The 17,389-nt window shown below is 40.8% G+C and overlaps 2 protein-coding genes across 2 annotated transcripts; both read left to right on the top strand.

The window, feature by feature from the left end:
• Positions 1-1,301: 1,301 nt before the first annotated feature.
• On the top strand, positions 1,302-10,296 carry LOC308140215 (sushi domain-containing protein 2-like; the record flags this gene model as incomplete). The annotated part of the gene is given in 16 exon segments (XM_080509900.1): positions 1,302-1,513; positions 1,649-1,800; positions 1,918-2,085; positions 2,176-2,350; positions 2,543-2,744; positions 3,503-3,588; positions 3,731-4,023; positions 4,078-4,224; positions 4,227-4,265; positions 4,307-4,462; positions 4,585-4,833; positions 5,138-5,321; positions 6,227-6,321; positions 6,413-6,592; positions 8,681-8,777; positions 10,278-10,296. Coding segments are annotated over 16 exon segments (2,454 nt in total).
• A 521-nt stretch (positions 10,297-10,817) lies between these two features.
• On the top strand, positions 10,818-12,161 carry LOC308140091 (heat shock protein beta-1-like). The gene is made up of 3 exons (XM_080509759.1): positions 10,818-11,241; positions 11,361-11,424; positions 11,608-12,161. The coding sequence occupies exons 1-3, from the start codon at positions 10,851-10,853 to the stop codon at positions 11,765-11,767; spliced, it is 615 nt and encodes a 204-aa protein (XP_080365885.1). The 5' UTR covers positions 10,818-10,850; the 3' UTR covers positions 11,768-12,161.
• Positions 12,162-17,389: the final 5,228 nt, after the last annotated feature.

Genomic DNA, 17,389 nt, shown 5'->3' with positions numbered 1-17,389 from the left:
CTGAGGTGAGAATGCTCACCACTGCATGACCCTGGATTACTATTCTACACATACAACTGCTTTTATATTACAGTAGTTACTCTACTAATAGAGAACAAGCAATGTCAAAACATTTGCTTTGTTTGAAAACAGACTGCTCTGTGAAATGAGAATAATACCATCTGTGTATAATTTGCTACGAGCATATTTGACTTATCTCTATCCTCCTTGCACAAAGGTGAAATTCAATTTCTCTCATTAAAGAGATTTTTTTTCTCCTTCAGGGACCATGATTCAAGTACAGCCCAGGATGTCCTTTTTAGGAGAAATGAATAGAATCACACAGAGGAGGGGAGAGTCATAGCTTTTAACACTGCTACAGACTACAGAGGGTTAATGGCTTGAGGCATAGGAGGTCCCGCCTATATTTGTTGTAATTTCATTTATTTCAGCAGATAAATGGACCTAATCTTCTTTCTGCTGCTCCAATAATATAATAAATAGATCATAAACCTTTATAAATGATGAGAGTTATCTAAGAGAAGGCAGCAACATGACGGTACACCTGAAAATGTTATCAGGAGAGCACCTGGCTGATGATTAAACAGATGTTTGTAAATCGAAGGTCCAAGGTTTAGGAAAATGTGCGTATGCATGTGGTTAAAATAGTAGTCGTAGTAAAAATAGAGTCACATCAGTCTCAGATGGTTGTCAAGATGAAAACAGAGACGGGAGTGATATTTGTCCTGGTCCTTCTGGCTTCATGCATATGCAACACATTAGGTAAGTAAGCTCCTGCATTTCTGATTATACTCTGTAATAACAGGAATTCACTATATCAGGAAACGTAGTTGTTAGGGTATGGACAGTATTGTTTAACTAAATCTAAATTGCTGAATCTCAATGGGAAACAATATATAAGGATACACAACTATATTGATCTTGTAAGGAAAGCACACTTTATTGATACATCTTAGGAGAATTACCTTATATTAATCTTAGTTAACATTACCAATGTATTGTAGGTATAGTAGGACACCACTTTGCAGTACCTGAGGAGGGTCAAGGGTTGTTTGCGGTGTCGACAATATGAACCTGAAAACCTCCGATCTCAAGTCTGTTTCTGTAACCTTTGGGCTACCACCACCGTTGAAATCACATGTGTGAATCCATTTTAGTATATAAAGAAAAAAAATTTGAACTATGACGTGGTTGATCTGAAGTGAAAATCAACTAAATGTTTCCATACATAAATAAACAGTGAACTTTGAATGTAATAAAAAAACAGCTTTAAAATGGTTAACTTAAACAACCCTGTCTCTATGTTTACGACAGGACAGACATGTGAAGGAAACTGTGGGACCAAACTCCCCTTGTGTTCATGCCACACAACATGCACATCTCTGGCGACCTGTTGTCCAGATTACAAAGAGTACTGTGTGGACATATTTCCATATTCTGGGTCCATGCTGGGTGGGACAGATTTTCTCGTCCTCGATGCAACATTTAACGAAACATCTGAGATCATATGCAAGTAAGACATTTTAACTTGCTTGTGACTATAATTATATTTTTGTAATTGAAATCCTGTGTCTGAAGCTATGACTTTTACGTTGAGTTATGTGGCAATATCAGTCAGTTCATGTGCATATATGTTTTACAATGGTAGGTTCGACAATAGAACCGAGACTCTGGGATATGTGGACAACGACGGCCGAGGTCATTGCATCTCGCCACTGTTATATGAAATAGGATGGATTTCCTTCAAAATCTCCTCAGACAATGGCACTACATTCAACCGAGATGGCTCCTGGCTGTCAGGTACAGTGACTGCGTGGCAGTATAGCACCATATATTGCTTGAGTTCACAGGTTTTCATTTCAACTTGACATGTTAACACTAATCCACATTTTGCTTGATTCTGCTCTGGTGCTGCAGTTCATACCGGCAAGTTAGATGCAAAGTTCAAGGCAGTTCTGGTCAACTCCACTAAATGGCAGTATTATGGCACACCGGGTGTTGACGGGAACCTTGAGATGACATGGAACTCCTCGTTAGTCAGTGCGGACTGGGTCAACATTGAGCTGTGGGGATACAGGGAGACAGGTAACAATATACACATTTCAGGTCTCATAACTCTTTTAATTGGAAAAGATGACGTTTAAAAAAAAAAACAACAACAATGTTTCCCTGTAGGAGCACCCTATTCAGAGCAATGGAGTGGTGACTGGCAGTATCTGTACTCACTGGCAAAGGGTCAACCCAACAATGGCTCCTTTAGCTTTTTGCCCAAACCAGCAGAGGACGGTTTTTCAAGCTGGGAGCTCGGCTCTGTGCGTATCAGTGCCAGCAACTACTCCGATGGCACGAGGTACATACATGACATATCTTAGCGTTGTGAACACGTCCAAAGATGTCCATAAGAAAGGGATTTCATTACCTAACATTAAAAAAAATATATAAATAAATACAAAACCTATGTGCTAGTATTTGACTCTATTGGCAGTGTACGACCACAAGCTCCTGTATCTTCATGGTTTTTTGTTTTTTTTTGTCCATCAAGGGATGTCCAAGCTGTGTGGACTGAGGATCATGCTCTGGCCTGGCATCTGGAGCAGAAGTTCAGAGAGGACTCAGCAGCTTGGGCCCTGGATAAATGTGTTGCCTGGGACAAGCTGGAAAATCAGCTGCCCAACTTCCTAAATGAAATCATAGACTGTCCTTGCACTCTGGCTCAGGCGAGAGCAGACACAGGGAGGTTTCATGTACGTATGACAGATGAACATAATCAATCTGGCTGTGGTCGTTTTGTACAACAACGTAGAAAAGAGTTATTTAACTTTATGTATTTACCAATGCCATTTTTTTTTACTGGGGATATTCTAAATGGCTCAAAACATCGTCATTACGTAATAGACTTGCTAATGACTAAAGCATCATGAGAAACTGTCCCATATGATGTTCATAATCATTAGTTAAGTATTGGCACAGCGCCTGACATTGACTGATACTTCATAGATCAGCAAAGACAACAAAAGAACAATCAGCAAAAAAAAAAAAATTTACATCTGAAACGAACTGTACAGAAAGGTCATCATAGATTGGCGTTTTATATTGTGTGTTATTCCGTTTATGGCTGTTATCTATTCCTGGTTGAGCCACTAAAGTTGATAAGGTTTAAAGCTGTCTGGCCTTGTGGAATACAACACTGAAATTGGGTGGGTATTCTTTATCTAAGATCTTCCTAAATGCTTTAAACACGTCACTATCTTTTATCATTGAGTTTGGACTTCATCATTTGTGAAATGAGTGAGTACCAGCTTTTTTGTATCTTGTATCTTTACTGCTAAATGATATTTAGAAACATAACTGTATGTAAATAATTTTTTGTATTAATCACTTAACTGACATGAAGGTAACAGCTGATGTATGTCACTCTGGATTTGCAGTGAACACATGAACCCAGTTAAATTCACATTCCTCCACCTGATTACCATCACTGCACCTCTCTTCCTCTCTCCAGACTGACTATGGCTGTGATATAGAGAAAGGAAGTGTGTGCACCTACCATCCCGGCAGTGTTCATTGTGTGAGGGCTATACAAGCCAGGTAAGTACAAACAGTAAGCTGCTGCGATGAGTTGATTGTGAGCAAATTGTGGGTGACAGCACTCACCCAATAATCAACAAATGATGCATAAAATCACAATAGTTTGGGTGTGTTCATGATTTATGACTCCTCCTGGGGTCAGTCCTATGTACGGAGCAGGACAACAGTGTTGTTACGACAGCACTGGCGCTCAGGTCCTGACAAAAGACTCCATTGGCGGAAGCACACCAGATCGGGCTCACGACTGGGGTTCACCTCCTTATAAAAAGCCCCCTCGAATCCCTGGGCTGTCTCACTGGGTCTACGACGTCCTCAGCTTCTACTACTGCTGCCTTTGGTCTGACAACTGCCACTACTACTTCAAACATCGGCCCTCCAGTGACTGCAGGCATTACCAGTCACCCAGCTCAGGTTTGTCAACACTGATTGTACACTGTGTGTTATTTATGATTATTGTTGAGTATATGTCTGAATTCTGTGTCCCACCAGCTGTGGTCTTTGGCGATCCTCACTTCATAACATTTGATGGCGTCAGCTACTCCTTCAATGGCAAAGGGGAGTACACGCTGGTGGAAGCACATAAGCAAAAGCTGAACATCCAGGGAAGAACACAGCCTGTCAATGGTGAGGAAAACCTGACCAGGTTTTTTCTTTCTTTACAGGAGCTATGACATATGGTAGTGTGCACAAATCGGATATTCAATTGTGTCCCTTTCAGATACAATCAATGCAACAATGCTGACGTCTGTGGCCATGAGAGAAGCGTATTCTGATATCATCGAGGTGCGGTTGGCCAGCGGCAACCATTGGCTTGAAGTGCTGCAAAATCAAACAAGTCTGTCCTTTGAGGAGCAGAGCTGGATGGACTTGCCTGGTACGACGCTTCTAATGTCTCTTATTATTGTTATTCCTCACAAATGTCTTTAAATACATTTCACATTTATACCGACATACAAGCTCCTACAATTATCTCTCCACCAACCAACTTTGTTGTAGGTGTGTTTGTGTTTTCTCCGACCTCTTCGGCTGTGACGGTGATGTTCCCCTCGGGAGCCGGGGTGGAGGTCAGACTGCAAGAGGGAAGCATGACAACCACGGTGCTGCTGCCACAGGAGTTTGAAACATTCACTACCGGACTGTTTGGATTCATGAACGGGGACCCCACAGACGACCTCAAGTTCAACAACGGTCAATTCGTACGCAACGTCAGCAATCCAGAGGAGGTGTTCAGCTTTGGAATAAACTGTAAGAAAGTACAGAGCACATGCTTTTCGTGATTCGTAACTTCCTCAACAAAACAAACATTCACCATTTTGCTTTAAGAAATAAGTTGTGACTAAAGAAGCAAATAAAACAAGCTCCCAACATCAACAATACAATGTAAGTCACTGAGGAAACAAACATCCTCTGACCTGCAGGGTATTTTTGAATATGAATGATTTAGTCCAAAACAGATGTTTTTTTGTTTTTGTTTTTTATGTAAAGAGCACATACTTTCAGTTAAAAAAAAAAAGAAATGTCTAATGCTAAATGTGTTTCTGTCCTGCAGGGATTTTTCCCAACGAATCTACCTTGTTTACTTACGATTCCCAATACCTTCTGGACACATACTACTTTGCACCCAGACATGACGTCAGCTTCATTCCAGTGTTTTCAGTCCCTGAGAATCCAGATGATCCACTCTACAATCAAACAGCTGAGATCTGCACAGGAGAGGGTTCTCAATTCTGCAGGTGTGAGAGAAACAACAACTTTGTTTTGATTATTATAAATTCATTCTATTTTTATTTTCTAGCCTATAAATGTTGATGATATCAGATATAGTTGAGGTGACACTAATAAAAAGGGGACAAATGATTGTCAGACATGGGCTAATAGTGAAAAAGGGAGGATTCAAGCACAAGCAAAAGTCAAATTGAGATTGTGAGGAGGAAAACATTTGTATGACAAAAGACTTTATCAGTGATCAAAGTAAGAAAGTGAAGCAGGGAGGTTCTCACAAAGGCAAACAGACATTCACAAGAAAGAACAAGTTTTATAATGGGGGGAAAGGTATCCAAAACAACACAACAGAAGGGAAAAACAGGTATTAAAAGAGATGGAAAAACAGACACTGGGACAGACTCGGACAACATACTTAGCCAAGGAAATTATGTTAATCAGCATTATGGAGAAGCACAAGACTGCACAGGTGGGGGTCGGGGAGCATAAGCTTTGCCGTCTCTAACGTTTTAAAAAATAGGTTTGCACATGTTGAAGAAAACCATAATCTGACGCTGAATACAACATAGAGCAGGCCAAATGAAATCCGTGTTCATGTGGATTTTAAAGGTTCTTCATTTTGATATTAGACGTGTCATTCAGGCTTCACTGAAATATTTTTGCCAATCAGACAGGAGAGGGGGTCCGCAGCATTTATTAGCTCCAATCTGCTCGGACTGTACTGACAATAATGTTAGGAATCACTGTGTTGATAAAGGTGGATGGTTGAAACGTGACAGTCAAACAACAACCCAAAAAAAGAAGAAATACAAGGACTCAAACCAAACGTACCTCATAAGGTGACAAAAACTTATGAAACCTCATGTTCTGAGTATGTTTACCCATCTCCTTTTTTTTTCTTCACTCCTGCACATAGGTTCGACATTCTAGTAGGTCGCAATCCAACACTGGGAAATCTCACCAGAGCATCTTACCAGAGTCACATCTCACTTGTGGAGGATCTAAAGCCAGGTGAAAAAGGAACATGCAAACATCCATGTATTTCTAGTGATTATAATGTAGAACTTTCTATTACATTGTTTGCTGTTGTCATAATTTGCAGTGATATCTTGTGGATGGCTTTCACCGCCAACTAATGGGAAAAAAGAGGGGACCTCCTATTTAGAAGGAGCCACGGTGCGGTTTTCCTGTGACGAGGGCTTCACCCTGAAAGGATCGGCAGAGCGGATATGCAATGCAACTGGACTGTGGTCTGGAGAGGAGACACGCTGCGTGGATCCAAGTTTGAGTAAATGCTGCAATCAATAAAGCCCAAATCTTGAATTTTCACGAATCAACAAATCAGCGATGGCAAATGTGTATGTGCGCGTGTCTTGTACGACCACTGAAATCAGTACTGCAGTCCCGGAATGCAAATGCAACCAACAAATACGGTGCTTCAGACTAATATTTGTGTTATTCGAGGTTTGTGAGCGCTCAATTCATAGTAACAACTCTACTGACCAGTAATTACCATGAAGAGAGTGCCTTCAACCACACAGAGATCTGTGCATGACCATATTTCTACGAAAAACCCCCAAAAAACATGAAATTGTGGAAGAGGGACTAGTGGCCTCAACCGCAGGTCAATCATCCCTCTTCCACAGAAATCATTGCCTCCTTTGGATTTTATGTGTCAATGTTTTTGACTTTAAAATCCATTCATTTGTATCTATGTGGAAGCAAACATTATTGTTATACACTTTGTATTTTCAGTTCACTGAGTAAAGGTGGAGCACTTTTCAATGTCAAAACTAAGAAGATTTAGCAGGGTGGAGTTCACTACAGATGGAAATTTTGCTTTGACATTGCACATAGAAAGTCAGAAGGAGCCGCACTGTGTCTGCGGATCTGGAGAAAGCCAAACAAAGGAAAAGAGGCACTGGCTTCTATACCTGTGGATGTCAGATGTTGAAGAAAAGCATGTGAGGAGGATGCAGACCATGTATGAGGACAGTGTGTGTACGTGTGTGCCTGTGTGTGTGTGTGTGTGTGTGTATGTGTGTGTGTGTGTGTGCGTGAGTGAATGCTTGCGTGCAGTCGGAGTGACAAGCTGCAAGCTTTGAGCCCCATTCTTGTATCCAGTAGTGATGGACAGGATGACAGATGAGGTGCGGCAGGAGGCTCCATGGAACATGATATTTGCAAGTGACATTGTAATCGGTGGTGAGAGTGGAGAGCAGGTGGAAAATAACCTTGAGAGATGGAGATCTGCACTTGAGAGAAAACCAACGAAGGTCAGTAGAGAGAAGACACGTAAGGATGCAAGGAGTAGAGGAAATGAAGGAGGACGAGTTCAAGGACCCGGCATCAATGAGAGCAATGCTCCGGAGCAATGGACAGTGCACAAAAGAGGTGAAGAAGAGGGTGCAGGGAGGAAGAAGTTGATGATTGTCATGATGGAGGACAGTTGGGAGCAGAAAGAGTGAAAGGGAAGGTTGATGCAACAGTAGTGAGGCATGTTTTGATGTAGTGTTTGGACACACTGACACTTTTTTCAGTTCACAGCAGATGCTGCTCAAAGTCCTTTTTGAGCATTGCTTTCCATTTTGAAAGGTTGTTGTTTATTCGGGGTGATTTTCAAGAGTTATCTTTGATTTTCATTCACACTGGAAAAAGAAAATAGTTGGACCAACAATTGCCTCAATTACTAAATGAATCAAGTTCCTCGAAAATTCATTTAAAGGTATAGTAGAGGATTTTCTTCTTCCGGGTGGATCATCAAAATAACTGGTCCTCCCAATTGTCAATCATTCTGGTGATATATGACGTAAGCCCGTCGTACGTGCTCGTCCTTGCGCGCAGCTCACTCCACACGGTCCTCATCAAGCCGTTGGCCGACCCGACGCATTATTCTCGGACATTTTTACACAGTTTCACCCCCTCTGGTGCAAATCTTCTTGTAAAGTGAGCTTATGTGAGCGATGCCGACTTGTGACTTGTAAACAGAGCGTGCACGAGGAGAACTGGGCTCGTGCATGTCCCTCGCACGCGTTTTAGTAGGCGTTCCGTCTCGGGAGCAGGTACAGCGTTGCGCATGCGCATTTTTTTCAAACGGTGGAGAGGGCGGTTCTTTCCTAAAATTCCTGAAAATCCTCCTGTATACCTTTAACTTAAGTTCAAAGAACGTGATTCATTCAGATTTTACCAATTGAAGCAATTTACTTAAGTTGGTCCAACTATTTGCCACTATTTAATTTTTTTTCTGATTAGCAAGAAAACATACACAGATTGATTATTTCACACAACTTTGAATCTTGATTTTAAGGTGTCGCTCCATAAATTGTGCTTACAAGTCTTTTCTGCTTTATTTCAGGTGATAATACTTCAGATAATATTGCAGGAATTGTGGCCGGTTCAGTCATCGGAGCGCTGGCACTGATTGTGATCATCACAACACTCGCGCTCTACTTCAGAAAGAAAAAAAGGTAAAGTACAAGACCTTATGTTGATATCAGTTCATTGACTGTTTAAGATGAAATGATAATATTATATCAATATGATATGAACTCCTTATAACAAATGAATAAAAGTGACCTGTAGTTTCCAACAAATAAAATATTTTTTTGTTCTATTTCTGTTTCAGAAAAGCTGCACGTCAAGACAATGTGTACAGAGCTGAATCCCTTTAACCATGACTCCTGTTGTCATACTTAAGAGTTTATTATTCAATATATCCTCCATGTACAGATTACGATTGGTCAGAAAATAAACACGTCGATAAATAACCAACTTACCTCAAACAAGGAGCGAAAACCAAACTGAAATCATTTTACACCCGCAATTTAGTTTTTCAGTTACCAGAACCCACACACGTGCAGTAACAATCTGTTTGGATGAAGAGGTTTGAAACTACCTGAGGAGATAAAAAAACAACAACAACAAAACAGCACCAACGATAAACATTATCAATGCACTTATGTCTATGGAATGACAGTATGAACTCTGTGCTTAATGAGCAGTGAAAACCTTTTTGTTTTGTGCAAACACTCCAATTACATAGAAGTCCATAAAATGAAATGGGCTGAATCGAATGTACAGTGAATGTTGTTGATGTATTGCTTGAATGTGACCAGATACACGCTGCTTATTTGAACAAATGTCTTTGAACAATAAAGATATACAGCATATTCTGTGACTTCCAAATGTGTTCATCTGTTTGCATCAACCAAACTAAGTACCACGAACATTACCTGCACTTTAGAGTTTACTTAAAATGTAACGATTAAAAAAAAGGGGGTGGGGGTTGGTGTGCAATTAGGGTTTACTATGGATGATACTGTTGTCTGTATTTTGTAATTATTTTGTCTGCTGTGATCAAAATGAACCGATGAATGACCAGTTGTGATGTTAACCAATAATGTGAAAAGAAAAGGAAGAAAAGTTTCCAATAATGTAAAAATAAACTTCAAAATTGCAATATGATGTAATTCCTTGTTTTGGTAATGGCCTAATCCACATGGTTGCCCCTTGGTGTCGTCACTATTGACTGACATCGTTGTGTAGTGACTGCATCCATCATGCATCTCCCATTATTGAACACTTTTACTCTCATCCTATCTTCGCTGACCGGATCTGGCATTCGTACCTCCTATAAACATAACTCCCAGACCATTTGTGTTCTCTAGAAAAATTAAATACTAAATACCAAGAGGAAAATAATAAAGCAAATGATTTATGAAAAATGAAATACAGGTCCCTGTGATGAATCATTGATTATTTGTTCCCCTCCATTGCAAGTTCATTATTTGTCCAACATATCAACCATGACAGTATGGTTGCCCCTGTAAAATTCCTCACCACCGTCCGACAGCGTCAGTCTTTCTCCAGCATCACTTCATCCGGGATGCCTTTTCCTTTTTGATAAAGAGTTGTTTGTCCACCACACTCACCTTGTGCATTTGCTCCTTTCTTGTTTTTGATCCCAGGTTCAGAAACTGGAAGTAACACTGTTGTTTACCGCGTGACTCTGGATGTACGTGCCGTTCCCTGGCATAGCACAGACCTGTGATTTCTGTGGACAAAGAGCACCAGTATGTGACAAGACTGCAAAGGCCACAGCTGAATAAAGTGTCTGCTGTTGCTGCTCCAGGAGTCATTGGCCAACAACTTGACACAGACACTCCAGAGATATAAATACAAATAATTAGCTTTATCCTTTCCAAGTCCCCGGGGCAACAGAGGAATGACAACGCTAGCTCATCAAATATCAAGTCGCTCTCATTCCATAGCTCACGCTTAGTGCATGCGCAAGTGTTGACATGATCAGCTGGGTATAAAAAGTGTGTGTGTGTCTGTGGAGCAGAGCAGTTGCCAAAAGCAGCCTCTAACCTGGACCTCCGGCGCACTTTGTTACAGCTTGCAAATAAAAACACAGCTCTGCGACTCTGCTGTTGTTTCATGTGCTGGTCATCAATCTGGACTTGTTTGTCAGGGTGGAGCAACGGACTTTGCAGCTTCAACATCTCCTTCTCTTCACTCCGAGCTGATTTTCTAGAAATATGGGTGAAAAAAACAACATAATATCTCGTCCCATCTTCCGACGAGACGTCAACTGGGAACCTTTCCCAAACTGGACACAGCCAAGCCGTATCTTTGCACAGGATTTTGGCCTCCCCCCTTTCCTGGAGCCCGGCGATCTCGACTGGCTCGACTGGGCGAAGAGGAGGCTGGCGACTTTCTCCTGGCCGGAGTTCACGCAAACCCCTTATTTGCCTCCATTCGCCGGTCAGCGCCCTGCGGCGCAGAGCCAGAAGGATCTGAAACGACTGACGAGTGGAGTGTCGGAAATCCGCACGGGGCAGGACAGCTGGAAAATTAACCTGGACGTCAATCACTTCTCACCTGAGGAGATCACCATCACAACCAAGGAGGGCTATCTGCAAATATCAGGTAGTGAACTTTTCTTCTTCGTTGGAGCGTATTATATCAGACGGTTGAAGAATGAAAAGCTGGAAATGAACCTTCAGATTTGATCCATTTTACTTGTTTGCGATATTTTCTTTTTGAAGGAAATCACAAGGAGAGGCAGGATGAGCACGGAATGGTTTCAAGGTGCTTCACTCGTAAATACAAGTAGGTCGGACAAAATATGAAATATCCTTTTTGATTTGTTTGGTATTTAAAGTATCGGTGCATTTTGTTCCAATTATATAAAACTGACTGTGCTCACATACAACCCACTGGGAGTATAACACCTTAAAAATATTTCTATGTGAGTTCTTTTCTTCTTCTTCTTTTAAAATTTTTTTTTTTTAGGTTGCCCCAGGGTGTGGACTTACAGCACATCAGCTCATCCTTGTCTGGTGAAGGCGTCTTGTCCGTGGAGGCCCCTGTTCCAGGGACGACCCTCAGCAACCCGGGCAGGGAGATAGTCATCCCAGTTCAGATCAGACAGAAACAGGAAGAGGAACAGTGAAGCCAGCTGCCAGAAAACTACAGTCAGACATAACCTGAGTTGTGTAACGACATTTGTAACACTGACGCATGAGGAGTTCATCAGAAACTATTACATCAAGAGACCATTTATTAACAATCCTGGAATGCACCTGTTTTTGCAAAGTAGATTTATGAATGTTGCATAGAACCTTTCTTTATCATATATATTTTTTAACTTAAGTAGCAATAATGAAGTTGTGCTGACACCAGCAAATGTATCCAGCAGCCTGGGAGGTGTCATTAAAACAACATCACTATTACTCACTCTATTATATGCAACTAGATTTCAGATTATTAGATTATCCGTTATTCCATTTCAAAATTTCCTTGGTTTATAAAACGTGCTGTATATGTATGTTAAAGGTTCTAGGGGGATCATTTAAAATGATCTTAGATTAGTAGTTCCTAGGTTTCAGGTTTGAAAAGTGGCCTTGTTCTGGATTACATGTGCAACTCTAATTACGATAACTTGAGAGCAGAAAGTCACAGGTTGGGATCGACTGTCTTAAACTACCATCCAGGCCGGATAATTACAGGCGGTTTATGACTTGAGGTTACACAGCAAAAGTTATATATCATCACATGTTATGAGTAGCATACAAAATATTGCTATAAACAGTCAACTTCAAACGGTCTCTGCAGTACCTACTGCAAACCATATGAAAACATAAATTCCGCAAAAAAGCATAAAAATGCAATCAGGTAAGTGGAAGGAGAGAAATGACATGTATGCTGATTATTTATAAATATGAAGCAGCCACAACACGTGGAGGAAGGCAGAGGGTTAAGAAAAGTTGAGCATAAGGAGAAACAAGAAGACCGCTTTACTAAGAAGGTCAATAGAGACATCTAGTGTTGAAAGAGAAGTAGTACGTTTGAAAAACTACTGTTAACAGACTGTCGGTAAAACACTGCAACCCCACCCCCCCGAAATAATATTACAAATACTCACATACACTGTAATCGTTGTCTCTATTCGGCTGCTCCCAAAGTGTCACCTTTTTATTGATTTTTTATATATATCTATATATCTTTGTAAATAAAGTCACGGCTTGGTTGTGTGTTCGTTTCCCTTCCAGATGCACCTGGGATTCGAACCCACGTCGCCGACAATCAGGTTCAAGACTTGACCAGATACACCACCAGGGGAACAAATGCACGCTACATTTGAGTTTTATAGAGAAGCCTTTTTTCCTACTTATTTTATTAGTATTTTTTTTTACCAAAAAAATTCACACCGCGTAATCTATGTCACTAATAAAATCACAAGCCACAATTTCAAATAGAGTTAAAACCTTTTGTTTGTATTTTTGCTGCCGAAATGTTTTTCATTTCAACAAAGAAAATTCCTGCTTTAACAGTACATTTGTTTATCACTGACTCAATTGTGTTGAATTTCGTGTTTGTTTGAAGAACGACCTGTGTATTCTGATATTTCACACAGGTGAACAAAATGCTTCTTAAAAAAACAAACACAAAACCCCCCAAAACGAATAAAAGTATACATTACTTTTTAAAGCACATTTAATTCATGAGGAAGAGATCCGGTCTCACTTTTGTATTTGTGACTGAAGATAGGTTTGTTATGGCTCCGAATATGTTATAGGGTTTCATACTAATCTCCTCCTCATGAAATTACATGGAGAGATTGAAGTCAATCAAAACCTAAGTCCAAAGATAAACTCCACATCGACTTCCTCAAAAAATCTGAAGCAGCGACAAAAGTATCATTGCTATTTGATTGATCAATGACGCTCTTATAAAACAATTTTCTTTCCATTTTAATTCATTTCGTATGAGATTGAAAACTAGCAATGGCTTGAGATTGTTTCCAGTACACTAACACACTTCAAAACAACATTTAATTTATTACGCTTTTCCATTATTAAAGATTTAAGCTTGCCTGTTGAACAGCCATCATTTTCGGGGGGACAAAAACCAACGCATCTTTCTTTTTTGTATTCATTATTATCCTTTCATATTTATTTTATCCTTCCTTTCAGGACCCAATACAATGTCCTCAATTAATGATAAATCAGATTAAAAGAGAAAGAGAGAATTACTGTAACTATCTTAAAATCAGAAACTATCAGAAAATAAAGTTGGATTTTTTCAAAATAAAGTAAGTGGAGTCTGCAGTCCCGCTGTATTGAGTCAACTCTTTCTGTGTTACTGATGTTCAGGTACCTAAACTTCCTCCAACTGACATCAATCAAAGGAAATACATCAAATCAGCTCCTTCAGTTGTTTTTAAAACAGAAAATTGCTTAAGGGTCTCAAAAGAGCAGATATAGCGCTCATGTGTAATGGGAGCTCCCGCTTCGAAATGGGACACATACATCAGAACTTGGCTAAATTGGAAACTTTCCATAGTTTCAGATCTGATGTGAGAAACTGATGTGATGTCAGTCCTGAATTTAGGATTTTAATCATGAGAAATAGTATTCATCTATAATGCACTGTTTCATAAACAGACATATTACAACTAAAGTGAAAAGAACCAGTTTTCATCAGCCTTGGATTCATAGTTAGCCAAAAGACTCAGTAATCCCACAGCAAACCTTTATAACAATATTGACTTTATAATCAATGTAAACCCCCTGGCTGGTGCATTGGCGTGGTTTAGGGGACCCTGGTTTGAATCCCAGTTGCAGCAGTAAGGGCATCGTGTGTAAAAAAAACAACAACAAAAAACTTTCCAACTCAAGTTACAATGATTTACTGTGGCAAAGATGTCTAGTAGGTTCTGCGGTGGAATTAGCATTAACATTAGTGTTAGTGTTAATGACAATGTGAGATGCAATATTGACATTCTCATGTTTTCATCATGTGTGCTGCCCTGAGACATTTTCCTAGTGTTATGATGCACTGTGTCTTAATAAAGCAATCAAAATGTTTCACTTTAATCTTTTCTTTGTGGGATTAATGCAGCGGTGTATACAGACATGTAAAAGGTTTGATGTTATTATCAAAATTTGTTTCCATTTTCTATTCCACTTTAGCCATAATAGGGTTGAGGGGCCCACGGGTCAATCTCAGCTGACTGGACAGGTCACTGGTCCATTGCAGGGCAAATAAAGCATGTTCAGAGAAATAAACATGTGCATGCATAAGGAGAACATGCATGTTCAAGTCAATTCAAGCAGGGGATTACCTCGCTGTAAGGTGAGTGTGCTATCCACTACACTACTGTGCCGCTCATTTCTATTTAATAATACAAAAAAATAATAATGATTATTAGTCAAAAATAACACATTTTATCATAATGTTGCTCCATTTTCTTTTGTTAACGCTGGTTGTCCCAAAAAGGTGACTTTCACTAAAGTTTGGAAGATAAATGCACCTATACAGTTTTTCTTTCTCTCTACAAGTGCACACGATTCTTATCCTCTTATCAATGATGTCATTTTTTTTTTTTTTTTAAAGATGTGATCCGTAGTTGAATTACTTCAGCCTTGTCGAGATGTGCCTGTAGTAATGTGGTGTCTCTTTAAAGGAAGGGGGAGTGTAGAAGAGGGACAGAGAGGAAAGAGATGAATAGAAGGCACCAGAACCACCTACCATGACCAAGTGCGCTGTAAATGTAGGACAGAAATTCGAGTGGAATACAAACGGACCGTCGAGCGACATTTTCGGGGGGGAAACCATGTTTGGATGTGCCTTACCTGATTCCAATCATTTTGAATATGGCACCGCACGCGATCACGGGAGCGCTGGAAAACTATTTTTCCTCCCAAATATTTCGTGCATTCTGAAACGGAAAAGACGAGTGGCAGGAAAATACGTCCCTGTGGCACCTTTCTGCAATTATCAATGGTAGGCATTGCGTAATTCAGCCGTATCCAGCGGAGCCGCTCGGTTCCTCCTCTTTGGGAAGAGGGGGACGCCAGAAGAAAAAGAAGATTAAAAAAAAAAAAAAAAAAAAAAATCATCATAATAATAATTTAAAAAAAAACAAAAAAACCTGAGTACATCCAGCTGTCTGCAATTGTTTGGCTATGCCCTTTTCTCTGTCAGGAAGGACTTGTAGACAGTAGCGGGGGGGGACCAGCGGGGGAAGGATGCATTTAACGCTGGATGTGTGCTGCGTTCAGGGAGATTCGGCAGAAACAGCGGCTCGAGCAGAACCAGCGAGTGCGGAGGGCCTGGGAAGCACCCAGCCCCACTATCTCCTCCTTTTCCTCCCCCCCTGCAGGACCATGCTTGCGTGAGGGATGAGGCTGTGCACAGGGACACCAGGCCAGAGCTGCGGCCTACTTCTCACAAGAGCCGGTCTCTCGACTGCAAGATCCGTGAACACATTGCCACCATCAAATCAGCATCTTTGGTACGCACCCCCCCCCCCCTCCCTCCCTCTCTCTCTCTCTCTCTCTCTCTCTCCACAGTTTGCATAAAAGATACGTGTGTGCGCGCGTGAGAGAGAGAGGGGGGGGGCAGTGCGTGTGTGCGCGTGCGTTTGTGTGTACGCGCGTGCTTGCGGCGCGGGGATGAGGAGGGAGGAGAGGGGTGTCTGTGTTCTCAGCTGTACATCTGTAGTCATGGCAACGGGATCCTGTTAATGGATGTCATTTTTTCCATTCTCAGCTCCCCTCTCTGCCTCTGCTTTTATGTGTATGTGTGCGCGCGATGCATTTATCTTTATTCTATGTAAAATCTCCGCCTGGCGTTTTTTTGTTTTACCTGTGAAAACTGTTATCCCGGATTTGTTAAAAAGCCGCATTTACACGTCTTTCACCCCACCAGTGGGCATCCCAAAGTGTTTGCGTCCGGATGACTAGTGGCATTATCAAATAGTTTTTCATTGAAATGCTGCTGGGTGATTTATTGATTCATTGATGCATTCATTCATTACTTTTGCCTTGTGTTATTGATTAATTATTATAACCAAATGGATAGATCTCAGAGCACTTTGGCTATAAGTCCTCTGATTATTACCAAATTAATACATCTCCAGTAACCTCATGAAGAACCTCAAATCCTGCATTAACACATAGTTTCCTGACTGGTCCATACTGCTGTCTTGTTTAATGCTCATCTATGTCTGTCCATGCTGGTCTAATGTTGGTATCGTCCTTCTCCATGCTGATCTATGCTTCTTTATCTGTGTCTGTACTGTTCCACAACATGATTGACCAGATAAACCAGCATTTGATCAGCAAAGAGCCAGAAAACATTGTGGTCTTGTGCTGGTATGGCGTTTTCCTGATGGTGCACCAGCTAAAGAAGCATCAGACCAGCAAATGGCCAGTATATTTGGGGTTTTGGTATGCTGAGGATATACCAGTAAAAAAGAATTAGACCAGATTACACCAAAATAAGACCCTGTGTTGTGTTTTGGTTGTATGGTGATATGCTGGTGGTACATCAGCTTACCGAGCATTAAACCAGTATCAAACTGTCATCAAACTAGCCTGAGATCAGGATTGGACCAGCATGTGTTGTATTTTGGGGCTTGTATGGCTGCATGCTGCTGATGCACCAGCTAAACCAGAATCAGACCAGCATCAACTGTAGTATTCTAGTGTTGGTATGGATGTATGCTTATAGCACGCTCGATAAACTAGAATCAGCCAGCGCCAGACCAACAGAAGACCAGCATATA

The sequence above is a fragment of the Blennius ocellaris genome (assembly GCF_963422515.1).
Source record: "Blennius ocellaris genome assembly, chromosome: 15".
Lineage (NCBI taxonomy): Eukaryota > Metazoa > Chordata > Actinopteri > Blenniiformes > Blenniidae > Blennius > Blennius ocellaris.
This window is presented reverse-complemented; position numbering and strand designations above follow the sequence as displayed.

Excerpts from the sequence above, each read along its gene's own strand:
- LOC308140091 (XM_080509759.1), top strand. The coding sequence starts at position 10,851 with ATGGGTGAAAAAAACAACATAATATCTCGTCCCATCTTCCGACGAGAC. Across the intron at positions 11,242-11,360 it reads GGGCTATCTGCAAATATCAG|GAAATCACAAGGAGAGGCAG; the intron begins GTAGTGAACTTT and ends TTCTTTTTGAAG. Across the intron at positions 11,425-11,607 it reads TGCTTCACTCGTAAATACAA|GTTGCCCCAGGGTGTGGACT; the intron begins GTAGGTCGGACA and ends TTTTTTTTTTAG.